We start from the raw sequence: 19,297 nt of genomic DNA, 5'->3' as shown, positions 1-19,297 counted from the left end.
TGCAATAGTGGATGGAAAACACTTGAAAGTGAATCAAATGCTTTATGTAATTTTAAATTATTACATTAGTTGTGAATTTTATTGTTGTAACCATGTTAGCAAAATAATTTTATGGTATTATTGTTTGGCAGATATTTTTATAATAAAGTTGTCACCGAAGCTGACGTTTTTATCACTTTTGGAATAAGAGACAACTTAATAGATGATCAAAAAGAAATGATGCAAAAAGCATTGCAAAACAAAATGGTAAGATGTTAAGATGGGTTCACTTGTACCTAAAGACACCTCAGGAAGGCTGGAGAAAAGTCACTTCCAAATCATCTAGTCCAACCCCCCATTTTACATAGGTGTGGAAATCAAAACTAAGATGCTCCCTTGGCTTCTTCTGGTCCTCAGGATAAAGTCCACTGTCCATGACATCAGCCTCCCTCTCGTGCCCTGTTTCCTCTCCCTGGCGCTGGTCACTTCAGTTCCTGGAACTTTTACTAGTCTCACTTGCCTCCAGGTGCTTGCAATGCCTCTGCTTCTACTTGGGAATGCTCTTTCTCTTGGTCCCTTCTGCCTCTTTTTTTCCCTGGCTAATTAATTCCTTCTCAAAGTCTCAGTGTTAGCTCCCTATCTCTGGGAAAGTCTCCCCGACTCCTGTAAACTAGGTTGGCTGCCCCTGCCAGGTACTCCCTTAGGCCTTTAGCCTCCCTTAGTGGAGTATGTTTCATATTTTATTACAGTGGTTCCCAACCAGAGACATTGTTTACCCCCAAGGGGACATTTAGCAATGTTCAGGAACATTTGTGGTTGTTACAACAGGGAAGGAGGGTGTCACTAGCATTTAGTAAAAGAGGCCAGGATGCTGCCAAACTTCTGCAATGCACTGAGCAACTCCCAGCAGCAAACAATTCCCCTGTCCGAATGTCAATAGTGCTGACACTGAGAAACCCTTTTTTATTGCAATTATCCTTCTCTACACCAACCCCTCTGTGGATCTTAATTTTTCCCGTTATATGCCCAGAGCCAGCCTGAGTCCAGGCAAAGAGTAGGCGCTCTATAAATATTTGTGAGTGAACGAATTCACTGGGAAGTTATTTGTCTACAGTTAAGGGTTAGTGGTTGCCGGAGCTCAAATTAGAACCCTGATCCCTTTTTGCTTGTTCAGTGTTCTTGACGTTATGCCTCAGATGATAAGGACTCCTGCCATTCTGCTCCCTCTTGCATATTTGTGTGGTTTGTATCATCAGTTATTCAGCCAAAGCTTTTCCAAAGAGTTTTATTTATCCAAGATATAAAGCAGACACCTCTTTTTACTGTAAGATTCTATGCTGGACACTGGGATATGAAGGTAAATAAGACAAAAATCCCTGGCCTCAAGCTACTCAATTTTAGAAGAAAAATAAGGCAAAATCTGTTTTACTGTTGTGGTTAATAATTAAATATTGTAATATGACTTAACTCCATCTCCCTCTCTCCATTGTGTGTTTTTAAATTAGGGGTTCAGTATGTAAGCAGTGAGGTACAAATTAAATATCATAAAACCCAGCAAACTCTCAGGAGCAAAAGTAAGCTGGAGAGAGCAGGCCCCAAAGTTGGAAGATGACTCAGAGATCAGGGAAAGGAACGTTTGTCAGCTAGTGCAAAAAAGACCTGTTGAACCACATGATGTTTACGACTCTTCCTATACATCTAGACCCATAAGTTAGAAAATAACATTCTGGGCTTATTTGTAGACTTAATCATTCACTCTCCAGGTGACAATAGATCATTCCTCTCATAGTTGCTTTCTACTTAGAAAGCTAGTAAAGCCAGATTTTGTTAATTTTTCTCTGTTAACTTCCCTGAAATACCTCTTTCATTTTCCACTTTTAAAAAGTTGATAAATGGAGTTGCTCAAATCACATTTAACTCTGAAACGGCGATCAAAGAACTGTCCTATGGCAGTCTGGAAGATTTAAACAACAAGTATCTTTACATTGGTGTAACAGTCATAGAGTCAGCAGGTAAGGTTTTTGTTTTTTGATTTCTCTTGAATACTATTTGGACAGCATACTAAAAGTGTAAATAATTTCTGTAATTCTTTTGTATTTTATTTTCTTTCTTAGTTAAATTTTACTTTTCATATCATTAGAAACTGAGATTAGAGTAGAGCTCTCTCACACTCTAGACACTGGGTCTCTATCACCCTTAGTGCAAAATGGGGTAGCATCTGCCCAATCGATATTGATATCCTGATATCTGGCTTCAACAGCTAGAACCCCAGTGTTCTTACTGGTAAGAATAAAAATCTAAATGATATTATATATGTAAAAATGTTTGATAAAGTACTATGCAAAGGAAAGATACTGCATTATCATTTAGTCTCCTTATCTGTACAATGATGGAGTTGAACTAAATACCTCTTTAAAGCCCCTTTTAGCTGTAATATTCAGGAATTCTATCTAAAATTGGAGGTAATGTTTCTAAAATGGGTGCAGTAATTACATATACCTCATAGGACTGTGGTGAGGATTGGAGAGTCAATATATGCAAAATACTTAAAACAGTACACATCACATAGTGAGAACTATATGTGTGTTAGCCCCTCTCCTCCCCCTTCCCCTCTACCTCCTTTTTTCTTTCTTCTTCTTCCTATCCACCTTCCTCTGCCTCTTCCTTCTTCCTCCTCTTCTCCTTCCTCCTCCACTTCTTCCTCCTCCTCCTCCTCCACATCTTTCTCCCGCTTCTCTTCCTATTCTCCTCCTCCTCCTTCACATCCTCCTCCCCTATTCTCCTCCTTCTACTCCTCCTTCTTCCTCCTTCTCCTATTCTCCTTCTTCTTCTTCTCCTAATCCTTCTTTTCTTCTTCCTACCTACTACTTTCTCAGCATCCTTAAAATTTTATCTAATTCTCTCCACCCAACTCCAGTGGTTTTTAATAATTATTAATTATTACTCCAAATTAGGTCAATTTGTCTTACTTCTGGTGTCTCGATTAGTAATATTCTTTATATTTTCAGGTTTACAGTGAACTCTTAAACTAACTTGAACAATTTAACCACACTAGCCTTTTTTTTTTAATAAAATGAGAGTTAGACAAGATGATTCTTTTTTTTTTTAAGATTTTATTTATTTATTTGTCAGAGAGAGAGAGAGAGAGAGTGAGCACAGGCAGACAGAGTGGCAGAGGGAGAAGCAGGCTCCCTGTGGAGAAAGGAGCCCAATGTGGGACTTGATCCCAAGACGCCAGGATCACGACCCGAGCCAAAGGCAGCCACCCAACCAACTGAGCCACCCAGGTGTCCCAGACAAGATGATTCTTAATGTTCCTTCCTCTTCTTTAAATTTTTCTTCAAGGGTCATAGAATGAAGTATTGAGATAATTATTCAGTTATTGAGTACCTTGTATATATAAGATGATCAATAGGTATTAGAGAATGATGCTCCTTGCCCAGGATATTATTTTTTACATTATTTTAACATATCTTTTTTACTTTTACTTTTTCTCAATTTATTTCAAACAAATTCCATTTAATCAGTATTTGTGAGATATTCGAAGAGTATTACTAAACATACAGGCTTACAAATATGGATGACATATAATCCCAGCACTCAAGTGGTTTACAGACTAGCATCAGCTGTAAGACAGGTAAACAAAGGATTTTGTTATAAGCAGGAATTCTCTTTGTGCTCTAATAAGCAAAGTACTTGATGCTACTGATCTCCAGAGGAAGGTGAGCTCCCAGGTGACTGTTGAGCGACCACATACAGTGTCCTGAAGAGATTCTTGGAGGATGAGTAGGGTTTTGAGGCAAGGATGGTAGATGGGGGAGAAATGAGACACCCTCCATAGAGGGGATGTACCAAAGGTAAGAAGGCAAGACTTGATCTTTGAGATTATCCAGTTGATTATCCAGTTGGCTGAAGTATAGGATATATATAGAGAGAGAAGTGTTAGGGATGAATACTGGAAAGGAGTTTAGGGATACTGGAGCTTTGTGCGTTACTGGGCTCCCACTAGTGAACTCTCAGGGCTCCCGTTACCTCAAGCACTCTTCTTCTGCCTTATCCAGTTCTGTCTGTATCATGTGCTCTATAGGTGAAACCCTGTAAAGCTTAGTGTCTAGTCCTTTCCTTCTCTCCATAACCCCTTGTACATATTCAACTGAAACTCAGGTCACTGACAAAAAGTGGTGCCCCTTCCGCACACTCCTCCTCAGTCCAACCGTAGAGTCTCCTTCCATAAGGGGTGACTCTACACACAAGCCTTGGATGTAAGGCTTTGGAAATTCCCAAGGTCTAAAATTTTCTCTGCACTGTTCCTTTGAACCAAGACCCAGGTCCTACTTACTCCTGATGAATGAATGCAGGAATGGGGCCCGTGAATGAGTAAGTCTATGGAGACATGCACAGGTAAAATACATACCCATACCGAGTGGTATAATCCTTGATGTGATGCATGTCATTTCTTTAGGTGGATTTTCTGAAGAGGCTGAAATTCCTGGCATCAGATATGTCCTCTCTCCCTACAAACTGAATTTGGTTGCTACTCCTCTTTTCTTGAAGCCTGGGATTCCATATTCTATCAAGGTAAATGAAAGAATATTGCTGAATGTGGTTACCTTTTTCTGTTTACAAAAACCCTGAGGGTGTCAAACAGGGGAGGGATGCTGGAAAAGGGAATCACAGAGAAAACTCACCTGTTGGTTTGTGGAGCGGGGGTTGGTTGTGGATGTAGAGGGGAGGTAGGAAAATGCAGGCCAGCTTCAGCCTCAGGAGTGGTTTCAATGCTTAGAGCAACCTTTAGGCATTCCCTTAAAAAGCATTGCATTAAATTATATGTAAATAAAACACTGTAAGTCTGTAGTTTTAAAAAATCAACTTTGGTATAATTAAAATGTACTTAATACTTACTCTTAAGAGAGTGACTTAAATGGCCACTGGCTTTTTTTTTTTTTTAAGATTTTATTTATTTATTTGACAGAGAGAGATCACAAGTAGGCAAAGAGACAGGCAGAGAGAGAGAGGGAAGCAGGCTCCCTGCTGAGCAGAGGGCCCGATGCGGGACTTGATCCCGGACCCTGAGATCATGACCTGAGCCGAAGGCAGTGGCTTAACCCACTGAGCCACCCAGGCACCCTGGCCACTGGCTTTTAAGAAGAAAAGATTTGCCAAGCTAAGGCAAGCTTTGGACATGCTTGTAGCTTCTTTCATTAGTATAAATATGTTACAAAATATGTTATTATAGGGTACATATGATGATTTATGGTATATTATAGATGATACATAATAATAATTAATAAAATACCACAAATATAACAGTATTATATTGAATATATCTATATTATTTTAAAATATTTTCTATATTTTCTATCACATATAAAAAATAAAATAACATAAAGCATATCTTTGTTGAAATTATGTGTGGCCACATGCATGGCAATGAGAGGTAAAGAGAGGTTAGGAGGAAAAAACAGATGAATTTATTGTTTGTCGCATCTAAGAAAATTATTCCCAAATGTGATTGCCTTGTTTTCTCCTTTATCCGGTTCTAAACACACTGAAGAGTCACAGAAGTTAGGTAGCGGAAGACCTTATCACCTCTACTTAATAGACTTAGTAGAATGATATTTATGTCCTGAGTCTGCTTGACATACAGGGAATCCATTAGAAAATGACATAACTAAATAGAACCAAACCTTCCTCCACGCTAAGAACATGCTTCTCTTTACTAAAGTAAACATGAATGATTTATACTTTTGTGGGGAAGAATAAAAATTATTTCAGAATTGTTCTGCTTTTTTAAAAAGTAGTGATGAGCTGCTGAAATGGATTTGGACTATTCTGACAAACAGGTGCAGGTTAAGGATTCCCTGGACCAGTTGGTAGGAGGGGTCCCGGTGACCCTGAGTGCACACACCTTTGATGTAAACCAAGAGATGTCTGACTTGGAGCCAAGGAAAGAAGTAACACGTTCCAGTAATGGAGTAGCATCATTTGTGCTTAATCTTCCATCTGGAGCAACGGTGCTCGAGTTTAACGTAAGCTGAATTCTCCTGTTGAATTTCTAGGATAGCGTGTGCTTTTGACTCTGTGTTTTGGCTAGAGTGCCCAGCAGATATGGCAGATTTTAAATGTGAGTCCAGAGAACAGATCCACAATTTTGCATCCAAAAACACAAGAACCAGAGGCAATATGCTAATCCATTGAATGGTCCTTGAGGAAGATTGATCTATCGTTTTTTATTGGGGAATTATTTTCTCTTATGTTAGCAAGACTCTATTAGAATCTAGAAGCTTCAGAATAGGTACATCAGTGGAAGCCAGTGGTAGAAATATTCTCCCTTTCACCCGGACTTTTAATCTTTTTTTGGGGGACACAAAAGGGTCAAACACAGAAGCCTCCTTTTTTTTTTCTTTTAAGCGTAACAGTATTCATTGTTTTTGCACCACACCCAGTGCTCCATGCAATCCGTGCCCTCTCTAATACCCACCACCTGGTTCCCCCAACCTCCCACCCCTCGCCCCTTCAAAACCCTCAGATTGTTTTTCAGAGTTCATAGTCTCTCATGGTTCACCTCCCCTTCCAATTTCCCTCAACTCCCTTCTCCTCTCCATCTCCCCTTGTCCTCCATGCTATTTGTTATGCTCCACAAATAAGTGAAACCATATGATAATTGACTCTCTCTGCTTGACTTATTTCACTCAGCATAATCTCTTCCAGTCCCATCCATGTTGCTACAAAAGTTGGGTATTCATCCTTTCTGATGGAGGCATAATACGCCATAGTGTATATGGATCACATCTTCCTTATCCATTCGTCCGTTGAAGGGCATCTTGGCTCTTTCCACAGTTTGGCGACCATAGCCATTGCTGCTATAAACATTGGGGTAGAGATGGCCCTTCTTTTCACTCCATCTGTATCTTTGGGGTAAATACCCAGTAGTGCAATTGCAGGGTCATAGGGAAGCTCTATTTTTAATTTCTTGAGGAATCTCCACACTGTTTTCCAAAGTGGCTGCACCAACTTGCATTCCCACCAACAGTGTAAGAGGGTTCCCCTTTCTCCACATCCTCTCCAACACATGTTGTTTCCTGTCTTGCTAATTTTGGCCATTCTAACTGGTATAAGGTGGTATCTCAATGTGGTTTTAATTTGAATCTCCCTGATGGCTAGTGATTATGAACATTTTTTCATGTGTCTGATAACCATTTGTATGTCTTCATTGGAGAAGTGTCTGTTCATATCTTCTGCCCATTTTTTAATATGATTGTCTGTTTTGTGTGTGTTGAGTTTGAGGAGTTCTTTATAGATCCTGGATATCAACCTTTTGTCTGTACTGTCATTTGCAAATATCTTCTCCCATTCCGTGGGTTGCCTCTTTGTTTTGTTGACTGTTTCCTTTGCTGTGCAGAAGCTTTTGATCTTGATGAAGTCCCAAAAGTTCATCTTCGCTTTTGTTTCCTTTGCCTTTGGAGACATATCTTGAAAGAAGTTGCTGTGGCTGATATCGAAGAGGTTACTGCCTATGTTCTCCTCTAGGATTCTGATGGATTCCTGTCTCACGTTGAGGTCTTTTATCCATTTTGAGTTTATCTTTGTGTACGGTGTAAGAGAATGGTCGAGTTTCATTCTTCTACATATAGCTGTCCAGTTTTCCCAGCACCATTTATTGAAGAGACTGTCTTTTTTCCACTGTATATTTTTTCCTGTTTTGTCAAAGATTATTTGACCATAGAGTTGAGGGTCCATATCTGGGCTCTCTACTCTGTTCCACTGGTCTATGTGTCTGTTTTTATGCCCAGAAGCCTCCTTTTTTCCTAGCTGCATAAACCACTCTAACTTCGAGCTCAGTTAATAGGCTTCTCTCCCAGCAAATACTGCTTAAGTTCCCAATCCCAAATAAAAAATGAGTAAGTTAATAATGCACATCAATGACTGCAGCACGCACACATTCACTGTCATCTGCTGAGCACTTTTAGAATATTGAGAGATTTGTGTAGAACACATTTACCACCCAGTTAGCTCCATGAGTTAGAGAACATACTCTTTGTTATTTTGCAGCTGGGGAAAGAGAGGGGACTTCTAACCTCTCTTGTGATTAAATAACTTCTCCAGAGTTAATAAATGGAGGCCCTGGGAGGCAAACAAATGCCTGTCTCACTCCAGAGCATGAGCTAGTACCCCCTTTGCTGTGAAAAGTAGATACTGCTGCCAAGATATCACTCCTGCCCCATTCCATATTTATAAGTACACCTCTGTGCCACCACTTCACATTAAAACCGGACCAGAGAGTCTGTGTGATGTTCATTTACAACTCTTGTCCCCAGTCCTCAAGACCTTCCTACGACTACCCTTCTCTTACCCTGCCAACCCATAAAAAGAGGAGTCCCCAGATTGCCATGACGTTTCAGGAAGGGTGCTAATATTTGTTCTGGGAGCATCTCTCCCTCTTCACTTCACCAGACTTTCCCACCATAGCTCATAATCCCATATTATTCCAATTATTGTCCGGAGTCCGGTAAAGTTACTTGATACCACAGCTGTACAAACAGTGAAGTAATGGAGTCTTTTTTCCCTTTAGCATTGGTGTTGTGAAATTTAGAAATTTATAAGGCAAAGAAAGAAATTTAAAAGGTATTTTTCATAGAAAATATTTCGTTACAGTCCACATAGCTTCTCGAAATTTTCCTTTTCAGGTCAGGACTGATGACCCAGATCTTCCTGAAGAAAATCAGGCCAGCAGAGATTACCAAGCAGTATCATATTCATCTCTTAGCCAAAGTTACCTTTATATTGACTGGATTGACAACTATAAAGCTTTGCAAGTGGGAGGATATCTGAATATTATTGTTACCCCCAGAAGTCCATACATTGACAAAATAACTCACTATAATTACTTGGTAAGTACAGTAATGATAGATTTACATCTGTCTATTCCCCTACCTGAATATCTCTCTTTGTTAACAGAGGAACATGAGAATGATCCCTCACATTTGTTTTTATAAAGCACTTCCAAGAACATAATCAAATTTGATAATCAATTTTTCAAAAACCTCTGAGATGGGCCATGATTTCATGACCATTGCCTAGATGATGAAACTGAGGAACAGAGAGGTTAAGAGGCTTACTGTGGTCACTCAGCTTGGAAGAGGAAGATTTCGATTTGAACTGGGAACCTCTGACTCCTTGTCTGATACGCCTTTCACTAAGGAGAGACTAATTACTCCGTAGAGAGAGCCTGGTTAAGTTCTCGCATTACTTCTGCCCTATTTCATGGCCAAAGATACATACCTAGACCTATTTCAAATATGTCCATTTCATTGGCATACAAGGGGGCCCCAAATCCTGCTCTTAAGAGTTGAGTCATATGATTCCTACTCCAATTCTGTGGAGTTGGAGTCCCTATTACTTCGGTTATATTAAACAACGGTGACCAATCAAGCCTGTGGGTAGAACCTAGGACAGAAGGTAAGAAAAAGGTTAAGGGCTTCCTAACAATTGTCAAAAAAATGGGATGTGTTATTCTGATGGCCAGGTCAAACAGGTGGTGAAGGCTTTTTCAACATTTTTGAGGAAGAAATTTTAAAAAAATGAGGAGCACAGATATCATAGTGACTGATGAAGAGTTATGGGACCTGTATTGGGACTATGTAACAAAACCGTGTATGAAGTCCTGCTGTCCAAGGACAATTTACGTGACTTTTGAGGACATTTTGGCTTCATTTGTAACCTTTTTTTTTTTTTTAAACCATATGCCTCCAGTTTAGAACCTAATCTCTGGCTTTAAAACTTAATTCCCAAATAATATGCACTCCTCTTACTCATCTATTTTTTTATCAATAAAATGAAAGAGATTTTAGCAATAGTGTGATGACTTTAAGCAGATTTGGGGTTAAATATTAGCTCTCTGATTTCCTAGTTATGTGATTTTGAGCAAAATCAGTATGACATTTAGTTAATTCCTGAGCTCCAGTCCCTTTATCTCTCTGCACAATGGGGGTAATATTCATGCCCTGGTTCTTATGAGAAAGAAAGGAATTAAGTAAACATAAAAGGTCCTGACACATAATGGGCCCATGCTTGTTAACTTTCTTTTTCTTTAATGTAATTTCTGCTCCAGTTCCAAGCTCCATCCTGAAGCAAATATTTTGTTTTTAATAGTTACTACTGCTCTTTTATTTTTAGATTTTATCCAAGGGCAAAATTGTTCACTTTGGCACAAGGGAGAAACTTCTAGATTCAACTTACCAAAATGTAAACATTCCAGTGACACAAGACATGGTTCCTTCAGCCCGTCTCCTGGTCTATTACATTGTCACAGGAGAGCAGACAGCAGAGTTAGTGTCTGACTCCGTCTGGTTGAATATTGAAGAAAAGTGTGGCAACCAACTCCAGGTGAGTCACAAATTGTGAGTCACTATCAAATTTTCTTCTGTGTAAAGGAGACTGTAAATATAACTATTTGTGAAGGTTTGTTTCATGCAAATGAACTTTTCTTTTTCAAATGATCTTTCAGGTTCATCTGTCTCCAAAAGCAAGTGCATATTCTCCAGGCCAACATGTATCTCTTGATATGGCAACAGAGTCAAATTCCTGGGTGGCTCTATCAGCAGTGGACCGTGCTATATATGGAGTCCAAAGGGGAGCCAAGAAGCCTCTGGAAAGAGTTAAGTAGTGCTTGGCCTTGATTGCTGGTGCATGGGTGACTGTGCAATGCTTCACAAAGTATGGCCCTAGGGTAGGTTGTGGGGAAAAATTACGGAAAGACCAGGCCTGCTTTTCTGTAATATGCTCAAAACAGTGGTTCTTAGAAAGGTAAGCCATCTCCTCGTCAGTCCCTAAAGCATAGTTTATCCTTTTTTGTTTTTCCAAGTATAGATTTAAGCACTTTAAAAACATATGACCATGATGGCAATTATATTCATGGGACAAAAGTGCCATCGATTGGGAGAGTTTTGATATAGAAGAGCTGGGGACTTTATAGTAGTGGTGCAAGAGAAGCCTGGATAGGCAGCCTACTTTTTTTTTTTTCTAAGATTTTATTTATTTATTTGACAGAGAGATAGAGAAAGAACACAAGTAGGTAGAGCAGCAGGCAGAGGGAGAGGGAGAAGCAGGTTCCCCACTGAGGAGGGAGCCCGATGTGGGGCTCAATCCCGGGACCCTGAGATCATGACCTGAGCCTAAGACAGACACTTAACGACTGAGCACCCCAGGCGCCCCGGCAGCCTACTTTTTTTTCCACTCTCTTTAAAATCTGTGGCACAAAAGAATGTAAAAATTATTCAATTCCCTTAAATTCCCATATATCTCCCTTAGGCCCTGCTACTATTATATAGGCTTGAATCTCTTTGAATAAGAAAGAAAAAACTGTACAGTTAAAAACAGTCAGAAAAGAAAAAAAATTGGGGATCAAAATTAAAACTGGAATAAGCTTCTCTGAACAAGTTGTCACCCATGTAGAACCCAGAGTCTCCCTCCGCAAAACATAAGAGGTCATGCTCCTTTTTTTTCTTTAGCAACTTAAGAATTAATTTGTCTGGTAATTCACTAACCCATGTATGTATGTATGTATGTATGTATTTATTATTTATGTTATATTGAAACTATTCATTCTATGCACAAAACAACTCTCACCAAAACTTAGACCTTAGTTCTTGTTTTAATTTTCAGTAAGTATGAGTTGACAAATATGAAAGATCAAACTAAAGTAATGAAGTTGGGAAATTTGGTCTTTGACCATTTGACAAATGAGTGATCTGATTTGTTATAACCATGTGACAACTTCAGAGGAATGATTTATACATCTAAATAGACTCAACATGTTGCCTTTAGTGAATTCCTAAGAATTATTAAATTAGCTCATAAACTTTGGACAGGTGTTTCAAACCTTAGAGGCAAGCGACCTGGGCTGTGGAGCAGGTGGTGGCCAGAACAATGCGGATGTTTTCCGTTTGGCTGGACTCACCTTCCTCACCAATGCAAATGCAGATGACACCCAAGAAAATGGTAAAATGTTCAGCATTTTTTGTTTACTCTTCAAATTGATTACTGAAATTTACATTTTCCTCCTGGATATCATTTATGTAATTCTCTTCCATAATATTCTCTACGAGGATCTTAGAGAGACATGACCACATAACTTCCCAGTACAAAATGTTTTACTGACCATTAAGATAAAGTACAGTTTCCAGTGTAGTCCTCAGAGTCTTCCATGATCTTCTCCCTGGCTCTCTCCAACTATCTTTCATCTTGATCTACCCTACCTTGCATTTAAGCTGTCCAGAACCAAGTATGGTGGTACTATGCTTGGTGGCCTTTTGGGTGGCATTATACTTTTGTATATCTTTAGGCCTTTCCCCATCAGGAAATAGGGATTTCCTATTGGGGAAATCCTTCCTGATGGGGAAAGGCCTAAAGGTGTACAATAGTATAGTGCCACCCACTTAATTATATATATCCTTAATTATATATAAGGAAATATAATTTCCCTTATATTGGTCTGAAGAAGCTGGTGAAAGAATCACCTCCTCTTATCAGGCCTCTTCCCCATGCAGAACTGATCATTCCCTCCTCCTTTCACAGGAGAATACTATAGGGACCAGCTCTGTTTACAAGCAACACAGCAGCAGTGCGTAATGCATCGCGGCACATTCTTGCGTGCAGTTATGTATCTTGTCTCAACCATTGCACTGTGAGCCCTTTAAGGACAAGGACTGCATCTTAATCATGGTCTTTCTGTGGCTTTAGAATTGCTCATAATTATATTTGACCTATTATCCATAATATTATAGCACAAAGAACAAATAATAAAAATAGCGTACCCAACAAAAACTTTGCTTACTTTAAATGCTTGGATATTTCTCTGTAATCAGTGGATCAAAAACATTGCAGGATTTAAAACCAAACTCAAATCAAACAAGTCAAACTCTATAGATGACCCTTGATTGTGAGCTCCTCCAAGATAAAACAATTCATATTAAGATGTGTGGTACACCGTGCCTGGTTGAACACAGGCTCTCAGGATTTGTTGAATAAAATGAATGATTTGTGAATGTTTTACGTACTTGAATAACTTCATGGAATTTTCTTGAGATTTTATCTCCTTTTTTTCTCTTTTTTGTTTTGTTTTGTTTTGTTTTTTTTAACAGATAAGCCTTGTGAAGAAATTATCAGGCCAAAACGAATGCTGCGAAAGAAAATAGAAGAGGAAGGTACTCTAAAATTTCATATGATTGTGAAAAGGTTATGATCCTATTATTCAAAAGCTAGAGAGAACTAATTATTATGTAATTTTCCTTAATCTAAATAGAATAGATGAAAATAAAGTTATGTACAGATGTCTAGCTTACCTCTTCAGAAAGATTAATCCAAATAAATCTAATACTTCGTTAGCTATAATTTCAATCGGAAGAAAATAAGTATTATTTCTTTTCTAAAATCTAAAAGATTAACTTTGATTTGTTACAAACATTTCCTTTCTACAGACTTCATTCGACAGCTAGAATTATATTCTTCCATTTTATTCTGACAAAATCCATGATTCGATTAGCTTTGGAATGTACCTGGAAACCTATTTCTTATATTCTAGATTTAACAGCAAGTAATATTTTGGATTATTCTTTGGGAAATCAGTCTAATAGAAATTATTTGTAAACAATTATTTAAATATAAATATGATCATTGGCAATGTTAAAATAGGAAGAACGTTGAACTGGAAGTCAGTCACCTGAGTTCAACTAATAATCATGCTTCAAGTAATAATAATTCCTTCCCCCATTCATATGTGAGTTATTTTAATTTTAACCTTTGTTCTAAGTTCTAATGATATGAAAAGGAAGACACTGAGTAATTTGAGCACTTCTCATAAACGATGATGCCACTGTTGATGGTCTACAAATCACATCACATAAGAAAAAATTTTAAAAATAGGATCTGTAACTTCAAGAAGGAAACCCTTGTATAGAGCTGATAGCTATCTTCAAATATTTGAAGACTTCTCAGTTAACTTATTTTGCTCAAAGTGTACTGAACCCAAGGTGCCCGTTTCAACAGTTAGCATTTAGCGTGGTTACCAGAAGCTCTCTAACCATTTAGTGTGAATGAAAATGATCTACCTGCTGGGGCCACATTCTCCCCATTCCTAGAGCAGCCAACCCAGAACAGCTGGTCATTCACCTAGCCATGGCTCTTGTGGGGCAGGGGGTCGTGTGGCAGTAGAACCAAGTACTTCTCAAGGTCCTTCCTGAGCCAGAGGTGTTATGACTCCATGCATAATCAGGGACGCTTGCATCATTACCATTGCAGCTGCGAAATATAAACATATCATATTGAAGAAATGTTGCTATGACGGAGCCCATCTTAACTATGATGAGACCTGTGAGCGGCGCGCTGCTCGGATTAAGATAGGCCCCAAATGCGTCAAGATTTTCAAGGAATGTTGTATCATCGCCAATCAGATCCGTGACAAAGAGTCTCACAAAGATATCCAGTTGGGAAGACTGCGTAAGTTTGACATTTTTTAAATCAGAATTCAGCCCCAGTTGGGGCATCTTGTGTAATTCTGTGCTGATAAAAAAGAGCAGTTTTCAATGCTTTATTTACAGTGGAAATTAGAAAGGATGACTTGTAAATGCCCATCAGAAGGAAATCAGTTATTGTTTATGGCTGTCGAAAGAGGTACATATAGTATAGAGCAGAGCTCACAAACCCATAGTCAAGAGCCAAGATGAGTTTAAACCCAGCTCATTCTATAAACTTGAATGACTATATATCCCTCTGAGCCTCAATCTCCTCATTTTTCAAGAAAGAAACTTGAGCTACACGATCTCCAGTATGCCTTTGAGTTCTAGAATTCTACATTTCTGAGATAGTACAACCAATAAAAATTTTGTTTATGCCTATACTGGTCAAAATCAACCAAAGATTTCTAAACCTAGCACAAGGTTAGGTGTACTTATATAGAAGATGAAATCTTTTTCTGTTTCAACCATAAAATACGTCTTCAGAATTTATAGACCTCTCACTAATACGTTTTCAGAACTTTTAGGACTTCCATTCATTTATGTATAGTCAAAACAAAATGAACAAAAGCAGACTGACAGTTCCTGTTTCAGAATCTGATTGTCTCTCTTAACAGCATGTCTTAAGTATCATCCATCCAAGTGGATATATTTCTGTAAACATAAATTTTTATGGCCATTTGTCAAAACTGTGTTATTAGATATATTTAAGTTGTTTTCAGCTTTTTGCTTATTACAAGGAGCACTTTCACAAACACTCTAGTACATAGGATGTACTAGAATGTTACTCATTCTAGCACATAGGATGTACTAGAATGTTACTCATTCTAGCACATAGGATGTACTAGAATGTTACTCATTCTAGCACATAGGATGTACTAGAATGTTACTCATTCTAGTACATAGGATGTACTAGAAAGTTACTAAGAATGTTTTCCTTGTTATATTTTTCATCTGGTTTGCTTCCACTGCACAGAACCAAATCTCTGCTACTCCCTCCCACCTCTGGTACTCTGCTCTGCCCCTTGTTCTAGATGATTTGACCTCCCAAAACTCCCACAGGTGTTGCAACTCTGCAAGGTTCTGCATGAGTTTCTCTCCCTGCTCTGCAGCCTGCAAACTGCCTCCAGACAGTAAACCTGGACAATTCTAGGGTTCACCTAGCCTGTCTCCATTCTCTCAGGAATCATAGCCCAGGGCCACTTATGCTGTAATGTCTGAAAACTATTGCCTTATATAGTGTGATTAGTTTTTAGGGATTTTGTTTTGGTTTGGTTTTTGTTTGTTCGTTTGTTTTTAGTGTGTATGTGTGTTTTAAGGCAGAAGAGTAACTCCTATAAGTGCATCTTGGACAGAAGCAGAAATTCTGTCTATTTTTATTAAGGGAAATATAAATAAATTTCCCTCAGGTAAACCTCCCTTATTTTATAATATAAATACAATTATTGTAATCATAAAAATGCAAATAACTTTATGGATTGATCAGTGTCTTTTATAATCTCAGGAACACTAAGCATTTAGCAATTTAAGAAACAAATCATTAAAGATATTTTTATGCTTTATTTGTTTTGTCAGTATCAAGGTCTTTAAAGTTCTATTTTGAAATCACTAAACTAAAAATATTTCATTGACCTTTCAGAAACTACTCAAGTTATAGTTTAATGTTCATGCTTTAAAATTTGGTCCTAAGTAAAATTCATGTTGTTTTTTTCTATAATCACACATACTTTTCCCTCCCAGATATAAAGACCCTGTTACCAGTAACCAAGCCAGAAATAAGGAGCTATTTTCCAGAAAGCTGGTTATGGGAAGTTCATCAAGTCTCCAAAAGGTATTGTACTTCAACATTCCTCTGAAAAATGTGGGAAAATACAAATGTTATGGCCAAAAATCTGGAAGCTACTTATTTCCCAATATTTAAGAGTTAAGATGCTATTACCATTTGGTCAAATTTTGTTTTATTTGCTTCACTTTTTTTTCTTTTTTAAATGTGTGCTTGCTCTAGTAGCTAGCTCCAGCACAAGATTAATGAACTCTTGGTGAGGAAGGGTGCTATTCCATTTAATTTCTTTCTACTTCAGTAAGCCTTTACTGAGAACAATATACTTATACTGATCAAATATAGTAAGCAGCCATTTCATCTTGAAATACCTATACTATAAAATAAATATTGATTAATAAGAAGAAAGGTTCTTTTCCTGTTATTCAACACATTTTTATAGAATGCCTACTCTGTCCTAAGCACTGAAAACAGTGCTGAACAGTGCTGAGTCCCTGAACATCACCCTTCCCTGGGGATTCAAAACATTGATTTCCAGGTGCAGCATAAGCCCCGAGGCCCAAGCCGGGCATCGGTCTTCAAATGGGTCTCCTCATCTCTACCCTTGTCCCCTCTAGTCCTTCCTCCACAGTGTTGTCCATTTCAACTGGCATTGTCTCTTGGCTAGAATTTCCTCTGGTAAGCCTTCCCACCACTCTCCCAACCCTGCCAGTGACTGGATTAATTACCCCTCCCAATTAACCATGTTGCATGTAACATATGGTATTATAATGGCCTATTTACCTGCTTATCTTCCATATTAAAATGATACTTCCAGGATGAAGACTAAAATCAGATAACTTTTATATTCAGGACGTGGCATAATGTCCAGCTTGTAGAGGCACTCAAATAAATGCGTTCAATCAATGCACACTGCCTCTGAACTTTTTAAATGCTTCATTGGTACAACTATTACAGTGAATTGCAATTTAACTGCTTCTTCTACTAGACTATAAACTACTAGAGAACAGCACTCTATCTTGTAAGTGCTGTATACTCAGTGTTGGTGCTATACCTGACACAAAGTTGGTGGACAATAGCAGTTTGTTGATTGAAATAAATAAATAGATTAGCTTAATCTTAATCAGAAATTTTTAGTTACATTGATTTTGTTAGGAGCTATGTTAAGATGCATGACTTTGCTTCCCTATTTTAGAGCATACCACACAATAAATTTTTTTATGTTTTGAATTTGTAGTGTTTCAAAGGTATCTTTCTGAATTTGAATTCTCATCATAAAAGTGAAATATTTAAAAAATTCAACACATAAGGGAGTTAATGAGTATATTTTTCTTGCTTGATTTTTCCTTAATACCTGGTATATCTTTGTTTTGTTCTGCTTTTTTTCTTTCTTCTAAAGTAGTGTGAAGCAAAAATTCTATTAGTGAATGCTGGTAAATTGGGCTAATCTCTATATTTGAATATTAACATTTTAACTTTCAGAAGCCAACTGCAATTGGTGCTACCTGATTCTCTAACTACCTGGGAAATTCAAGGTGTTGGCATTTCAGATAGTGGTAAGAAAGCTTAAGTTATATACTCATTTAAGGAATGATTCGATTAGCAAAATGTAGTTGGTTTTTTTTGTTGTTGTTATAATCTATATAGTTCACCCAGGACTTAAGTGGTGTCATTTGTTAAATATCCTTTTTAATGTATTACAAAAAGACTTGGATATGCACATATTTTTGACCATATTAATTTGTTCTCCTGTTCTTCTGTTAGCTATCATTTTTTCAATGCTGATGTCAAGTCCCCATTATCCTTTATTTTTCTCCGTGACTGGGAGTTTGAGTAGAGTTAGAAACAAATGTATGACTTCTCTCCTGGGCAAATGCCCTTTTGTGGCAATTTAGTATAGATACTTTATTAATAACATTAGTGTTGGTTTTGTTTGTTTTTTACTTAAAATCTTTGTTCCCACAATCAAAATTTTATACCCATTAAATAGAGTCAATAATGAGTATCTAAAAAGAAATTTGGTACCTAAGGTAATAAACATTCTCATGCCTTAGGTAGAATTAAATCTTTGTTAGACAAATGAAGCTTTCTATTAATACCAATAATTACTGAAATAGACATCAATGAGTAGAAAATTCAAGGACATGACAGTGCAGAGAAGAACATGATATAATATTCCTTCTTCCTTGAAGCAAAGCAAATCTGAGATATAGTAGTACTAATAAGGCATTGTAGAATTCCCTAATATGCCTCCATTTTGCTTTCACTTTGGACTGAAGGTATATGTGTTCCTGATACTCTCAAGGCACAGGTGTTCAAAGACGTCTTCCTGGAAATGAGTATACCATATTCTGTTGTACGAGGGGAGCAGATCCAATTGAAAGGAACTGTTTATAACTATAGAATGTTTGATATACGGGTAAGTAGCTATTTATTATATGTTCGAATAAATGGGAAAAAAAGAAGAATTCTCTGATTTTATAAGAATTCTATTAATGGAATTATCACATACACAAAAAACAAAAATTTTACTCAATGAAGGGATAAAGAAAGGAGGAAGACTTAAGACAAATTTTCTTATAACTCCAATTTAAAGAAGAATACAAGGGCCACCTGGGTGGCTCAGTCAGTTAAGCATCAAAATTCTAACCATGGTTGGACAACTTGTCTTCTTTTTGTCAGCACACAGCTAAAGGGAATTATACAATAGGGTGACTGATTTCCCTTGAAAACTTTATATGGGAGCTCATTGTAGTCTGAAAATCTAACTATATTTTTTTAAAAGCTCTAATTTCGTTCTTAAGAGATGAGTATTTTAGTGGTTTCCAAAAGTTTTGCTTACATACGCTCTAAATATTGGGGGGTGAACTATGTACCCCATTGACACATTTTTAATTAGGATCTAAAGTTTTTCACCATAAAATGTTAATATTTAAATATTGGTTATAACAAACTTTAAATGTATACAGCAAAATCTAAATACCATAACATTCTATTTAAAAATACCCAAATAAACTGTTATTAA

At 37.6% G+C, this 19,297-nt stretch overlaps 1 protein-coding gene across 1 annotated transcript in view; it reads left to right on the top strand.

Annotated features, from left to right (window-relative positions):
• Positions 1 to 19,297, top strand: part of C5 (complement C5) — an 84,500-nt gene that overhangs the window by 19,935 nt on the left and 45,268 nt on the right. Inside the window, exons 8-20 of the mRNA XM_032865749.1 lie at positions 132 to 246; positions 1,865 to 1,991; positions 4,442 to 4,557; positions 5,823 to 6,008; positions 8,667 to 8,870; positions 10,156 to 10,365; positions 10,487 to 10,636; positions 11,850 to 11,979; positions 13,122 to 13,184; positions 14,278 to 14,475; positions 16,233 to 16,323; positions 17,755 to 17,828; positions 18,552 to 18,691. Of these exons, the coding sequence (XP_032721640.1) occupies positions 132 to 246; positions 1,865 to 1,991; positions 4,442 to 4,557; positions 5,823 to 6,008; positions 8,667 to 8,870; positions 10,156 to 10,365; positions 10,487 to 10,636; positions 11,850 to 11,979; positions 13,122 to 13,184; positions 14,278 to 14,475; positions 16,233 to 16,323; positions 17,755 to 17,828; positions 18,552 to 18,691 (1,804 nt within the window). The remainder of the gene's footprint in view (positions 1 to 131; positions 247 to 1,864; positions 1,992 to 4,441; positions 4,558 to 5,822; positions 6,009 to 8,666; positions 8,871 to 10,155; positions 10,366 to 10,486; positions 10,637 to 11,849; positions 11,980 to 13,121; positions 13,185 to 14,277; positions 14,476 to 16,232; positions 16,324 to 17,754; positions 17,829 to 18,551; positions 18,692 to 19,297) is intronic.

Source organism: Lontra canadensis, unplaced genomic scaffold (assembly GCF_010015895.1).
Source record: "Lontra canadensis isolate GAN:19392208 unplaced genomic scaffold, GSC_riverotter_1.0 scaffold30, whole genome shotgun sequence".
Taxonomy (NCBI): Eukaryota; Metazoa; Chordata; class Mammalia; order Carnivora; family Mustelidae; genus Lontra; species Lontra canadensis.
This window is presented reverse-complemented; position numbering and strand designations above follow the sequence as displayed.